This window comes from Amborella trichopoda, chromosome 4 (genome assembly GCF_054954075.1).
Source record: "Amborella trichopoda isolate Santa Cruz 75 chromosome 4, AtrichopodaSantaCruz75HAP2 v2.0, whole genome shotgun sequence".
In the NCBI taxonomy this organism is placed as follows: Eukaryota; Viridiplantae; Streptophyta; class Magnoliopsida; order Amborellales; family Amborellaceae; genus Amborella; species Amborella trichopoda.
Window position 1 is genome coordinate 45,581,413 of NC_142339.1, and position 5,786 is coordinate 45,587,198.

A 5,786-nucleotide genomic window follows, 5' to 3' on the forward strand; every position below is an offset into this window, starting at 1 on the left:
GGAAAATGTTTCTATGGGTCGGCCGAGTCATCTATGTAAATGAGTCCTCCCTCTTAAATCTATTTTAGAGATTAATTGTGGTTTTAAATTTTTAAGAAATGAAAATCTCAACCATGATAAGAATCTTGAAAGAAAATAAATTTTTATTTTTAAAGACAATTTTTTTTTTTTGACATACTTTGTGCATAGTCCACTGGAACTTTTGGGGCCACCATTCTCAAACATCCATCACGAAGATGGATGTTAAAGGCTTAGGGGGACGCTATTGTAGAAGTGTGTCCGTTGACACACGCACTACCTTTCCTGTTATATTTACAGATTCAGAGGCTGTCCAATAAATTCGGGTTATTTCGGTGGCATAGTTGAACAGGAACCAAATGTCAACTTAGGAAGTGGTACCTTTTTACCACAAATTATAGCCCTCCCAAAAGAAAAAACAGCAAAAAAAAAAAAAAAAGAACAAGTAGACCAAATTACAACTAATTATGAACAATAATAGATCACAATTCATCGTAGTTCGTCACAGCTGGTACGAACTTTGACAATCCTTTCATAGCTTTTTATTACTATATCTGCATCAATTCATCTTCCCGGAAAGAAGAAACCCAGCCTCTATATATTAGAAGCCCAAGGGCAAGTCGATACTAAATATACACCATTCGTTTGAGTTAGAGCAAGAGAGAATCAAGAATCAGAAACACATTTTGTAGAGAGAGGATCAACATGAATCTATGTAGGCCTAGCCTTTGCTTCACGTCCTCTTTCATTCTTTTTCTTATCATAACACAATCCGTTCCTTCGGCTTCTCAGAAAGTTGGTAATCTCCGCTACCCATTTTCGATCTCTCTTTGTATACTGCATTTTCTGATTTCCTTTCTTTTCTGGTCTTCCTGTGATTTATGTGTCAATGTTTTTCTCTCTCATATGATGTTTTTGTTTAATGGGTGGTAGAGGATGAGAAAGAGTTTGATTATTTGGAAGGTAGTGAGAAGGGGCCGAAGCACTGGGGCGAGCTCCATCCTGAATGGGCGGCTTGCAGCAATGGGGATATGCAGTCTCCAATTGACCTGCACCAAAAAACGGTGGAGGTTCTGCCAAATCTGGGGTGCTTAAAGAGAGAATATAAGCCCGCCAAAGCAATCCTCAAGAACAGAGGCCATGATATAATGGTATCTCTCTCTCTGAGTCAGTTGAATAAAATCTAATTTTCATCTGGCTCATTCTCTCAGTGTGTATGCTTCATGAACACAAATGAAATTAATACTTCCTTTTTCATTTTTTCTTTTTTTTATGACTCCCTTTTAGTTAGTGTGTCTTATATACACACAAGTGAACGATCATCCCCCCTCTTATGTTTTATTTGAACACAACGTTTTTCCATTAGCCAAAAGATTTCCATCTCCCTTAGGAGGATACTATCCTTTCCTCCCTCGAGCAAACATTTTGGATCTCAAATTTTGGGAAGTAATTTTTACAACCCAGACACCAGCCTTGGTAAAAAAAAGCAATTTAAAAAATAAACTCTCAATTTATTAGAAAAAACTTATGCCTCAATATTGAGACCCTCTAATTTTTTGAAGGGCTAGATCCAAATATTACAAAACTTAAAATTCAAATTTTTTCTTAAAAAAATTATCAGCTAGTAATTATTATATGTTTTTCAAGATTTTAGGCTAAAAAATTTCTCCTAAATAGATATTTGAGTGATGGAGGAGAATCACAGTATGCTCCTGCAGTAGCAGAGTATAATGCGCTCTTTCCTTTATTAAGTGTGCAATTGTTTTTTGGGCCATTCATCTATAATTGTAGTTGAACATTGTTCTCTCTCTACTTGTTCGTGTGTGTAACTGTAAATTGATGTGGCAGCTTAATTGGGGGGAAAGTGGAGCTGGAACACTTGAAATAAACCATACGGAGTATGTTCTCAAGCAATGTCATTGGCATTCACCCTCCGAGCACACTTTCAATGGTAGAAGGTAAATTAATTAATTAATTATGCTGTGTGTGGGTCTCTCTCCTTTTTGATAGTTAGCAAGTCAAGGAATAATAAAATCTCGACCAATCAAAACATCGGTAATAAATCATTTTTATTTTCAAAGTTATAGAATCGTGAATATTTTGGATTTGGTTAAAAAAAAACATAGTTAAAAAATCGAATATCTAAAGAGGATTACAATATAGAATTATGATTTGCAGCTATTGTATGGATATATTGAGCCATTAAACAATAATTTTAGAAACGCTTGACAATTTTTTGTTGAAATTTTTAATCTAGCAACAATGCTTACACTATTGTCATAGTACAAATATATCATAGATTTATGGGGAGCATAAAATGAAACAACAACAACAATATTGAACATAAGAACAAATTAGCAAATAACAAGAATTGTGAATCAGCGTATAGGATTATTAAAAAAAAAAAAAAAAAAGCTCCCAAAATAAGAATGCAGTTATTTAAAAGAAAACACAAAGACCCAAATCTATAAAATAGTGACCCATCTATGTTGTACACACCAATGAAATAAGTTAAAAAAACTATGAAATTAATCATACTTTTCTATACATAAAAAAACAAAAATATTTATGCAAATTCGAATCTCGCACTGAATTCTTAGCTATCCAAATCTTTAATATCATTGAATCTCACTCTTGCTCTTTATACGGACGAAATGGGCCTAAAAATAAATACATAAAAGATTTTTCATTGGATTATTCTTCTTTTAATTCTACTTATTATTTTGAGATATACGATTGTTTGATTATTTTTTTTGGAGTAATATATTGCTTGTAATTTTTCTTATACCTTTTTTAAGGGAACTCATTGGTGAAGTTTTCCCACTGTTAATGCACTTATCTATAAATTAAAATTCATTAATATGTGGAGAAGTTTTGATTAAAAGTCTTTCTGAAAAAGGATAAAATTCGGATTTATATCAGTTCCATTAAAAAACGTGATATTTTGGAGATCTTTTTAAAAATTGAGAGTTCTTAACGGATATCAAAAAGTAATATTTTTTTTAAAAAAAAAATTTGTTTTAACTGGAGACTTGCTAACTATGCTCCTTTTATACTTTCGATTAATTGCTTGCCGTCATTTCAGTCCATGACCTTTTTCTCCTGTCGTGCACTTATTTCATAAATGTATTGCTATCACCTTTACTTACCAAAATTGACACAAAATAATGCGGGTTTGTGTGATTCAGATACTCATTAGAGATGCACTTGGTTCACGAAAGCAAACAAGAGAAGAGAGCGGTGGTTGCGATTGCCTACAAAATTGGCAGACCTGATTCCTTTCTTAAGGAGGTAATCATGCTCTCTCTCTCTAACGGCATTCTCTCTCTCTCGATTCCCCACCAAAGTAATGCTACAGCATATGACAAACCGGCCGGATTGAACCGGAACGGGCGGGGTTACTCTGAACTGGCCTTTGGTCGGTCTAGATGTGTTTCGTTAAAGTTTATTTCAAATATAATTTTTATATTTTTTAGATTCATCATATATATATATATATATTAAGAGTATTTGGCCAGGACAAGACTTACCCCGTCTTTTCGGGTTAAATGGAACCAATTTTTGGTTATTCGGACTAGCCCATATCCCAGTTAAAAACCCAGTTCTTGTAATCGAACACTGCTATGCTCAATATACTCTTTAAACTCCATCCAAGGGGAATGATGGTTTCTCTCTTCCGATCGTGCCAAAGTCGTTTATATAATCGCTTTTTTAATGATCTTTGGCCTGGCTTAGACTTTGCCCAGTTTTTTCCGGTTAACCATGACCGGTTCCAAGTTATTTGGATTGGCCCATATCTGGGTTCCGAGCCCCAGTTTATGTAATCAAACACAAGTCTGCTTAATTTTTCGTAAAATATATGTTAGGGATACTTTTTAGATCTTAAATTTTGGGATGTAACTTGTACAACTCATAAATTTTACACATATATGTAACTTCTACTAGTAAATATTAAAATATGTATATATACTAGTACACATATATGTAAGGGATTGTATACAATAAGACGATTTATCGTTTATACGAGGAGGTCACAATTATTTACAACATTCAACATGAAATCTTATAGCTTAGGTGTGTCGGATCAATGAAATAAATGCAGCTACACAATTTCACATCTAATGGTCAAGATTACTTGTAACTACCTTGTACCAAAGGTAAATGGTCTCATTATATACTTTCTTTATATATAAATATTTTTATATTGTACAAACGTGCAGTATCTAGATGTTTTTTTTGAGATTTTGACACATAGCAAACTTATAAATAGACACATGTGTTTGTATCTGGTTAACATATTTTTCTGATTTTGACACTCATATCAAACTAATAAATAGGCACATGCGTTTGTGTCTAGATAACATATATGCCATCGTCGCTTTCTCCTTCCCAATTTTTTCTACGTTGGTCGACGAGCGTTTCGTTTCTCTCTCTCTCCATTGCTTTACAAAAAAAATTCGTGACGATTTTATCTGCGATTGAAGAAATAAAAAAATCCGGATGTTTTATCATTTCAGGTCATGGGTAATATATTATCTATTGCGGATTCTAAAGATGCTGAGGCACAAATGGGCGTGGTGGATCCAAGGCACATAAAGATGGGTAGTAGAAAGTATTACAGATATATGGGCTCTCTCACCACTCCACCATGCACACAAGGCGTTGCATGGAATGTAGTCAAGAAGGTTGCAACTTTCTCTCTCAAAATCTGCATCCTTAACATGCTTTACTACCTACTCTTTTCGACCACCATTTAACTCTTTTCACCTACCTTTGTTCAATCTTCAGGTGAATACGATTTCAAGACAGCAGCTGAGCCTCTTGAGGGCTGCAGTTCACAGTGTAAGCCTTTCAACTTTCATGATAAAATATGCACATTACTGCATCATTTATTTAGTTTAGTGCACCAATTATTTTTGCTATTAATATCTAGTTGTACGTGATCCGTCTTAAACAAAGGAATTGCATACAATGTGACCATTTATTTTTGATACAAAGAAGTCACAATTACTTACAAACGTCCAATATCACAGAAAGCAGAGGCGAACGCAAGGCCAACCCAGCCCATCAATAAACGAAGTGTTCACCTCTACACCGCAAGGCGTCTTTGAGTAGTTCTCCACTTTTTATTTCAACATGTAACAACATTGGTGAATTCCTTATATTTGTTCTTTTAGGGGCATGTAATTTATATGTTAACTACTAGTTTAGTTATATACAAATATAAAGAGGTGCCCTTCAATTCTTCTCTATTCGTTGTAACAATAGATCTAGTCATGGTGTTTAATTATTCGCCTTGTTGTGTGAGGAGTCGTCGCAACCTAGTCAGATTCGTGATCTTCTGGCAAAAACAACTTATCATAGTTATTGGTTTTTAATATAAGAGAACTAGTACGCATTTCCAAACATTGGGCCAGTGTTTCAGAACCTTGATCAGTAGGCTTGGTTGTTCACCTGATGTATCCATGTCAAATTTGGATCCGCCATTTGGATCGGTTCAAATTGGTCAAAATCAATAATCCATAAAACTAAAAATAAATAAAAAATGAAATAAAGATTTGTGTGGTGGTGATTTAGAGGGACCAAAAAATATTAGATAAGCTTTAGAAAAAATATATATATATATATACATATATATATATATGGGAAAGGGGGATTTAGGGAGGAAACTGGGGCTGGACAAAGACCTTCCCGAAACTGGTTCAGTAGCTAGATTCCCAGTCCAACGCCACAATTGCGAAAGAGAGTCTGTTTGTACACACTATGAA

At 34.3% G+C, this 5,786-nt stretch overlaps 1 protein-coding gene across 1 annotated transcript; it reads left to right on the forward strand.

The window, feature by feature from the left end:
• Positions 1-387: 387 nt before the first annotated feature.
• LOC105421924 (alpha carbonic anhydrase 7-like) lies at positions 388-5,268 on the forward strand. The gene is made up of 7 exons (XM_088864129.1): positions 388-817; positions 952-1,169; positions 1,867-1,976; positions 3,207-3,309; positions 4,536-4,703; positions 4,807-4,860; positions 5,052-5,268. Exons 1-7 carry the CDS (start codon positions 724-726, stop codon positions 5,127-5,129), a joined length of 825 nt encoding a protein of 274 aa, XP_088720255.1. The 5' UTR covers positions 388-723; the 3' UTR covers positions 5,130-5,268.
• Positions 5,269-5,786: the final 518 nt, after the last annotated feature.

What these genes read in the sequence shown, in the direction of transcription:
- LOC105421924 (XM_088864129.1), top strand. Translation starts at nt 724, where the DNA reads ATGAATCTATGTAGGCCTAGCCTTTGCTTCACGTCCTCTTTCATTCTT. An exon ending in ACAGAGGCCATGATATAATG is followed by an intron (nt 1,170 to 1,866) that starts GTATCTCTCTCT and finishes TTGATGTGGCAG; the next exon opens with CTTAATTGGGGGGAAAGTGG. An exon ending in TGAGGGCTGCAGTTCACAGT is followed by an intron (nt 4,861 to 5,051) that starts GTAAGCCTTTCA and finishes CCAATATCACAG; the next exon opens with AAAGCAGAGGCGAACGCAAG.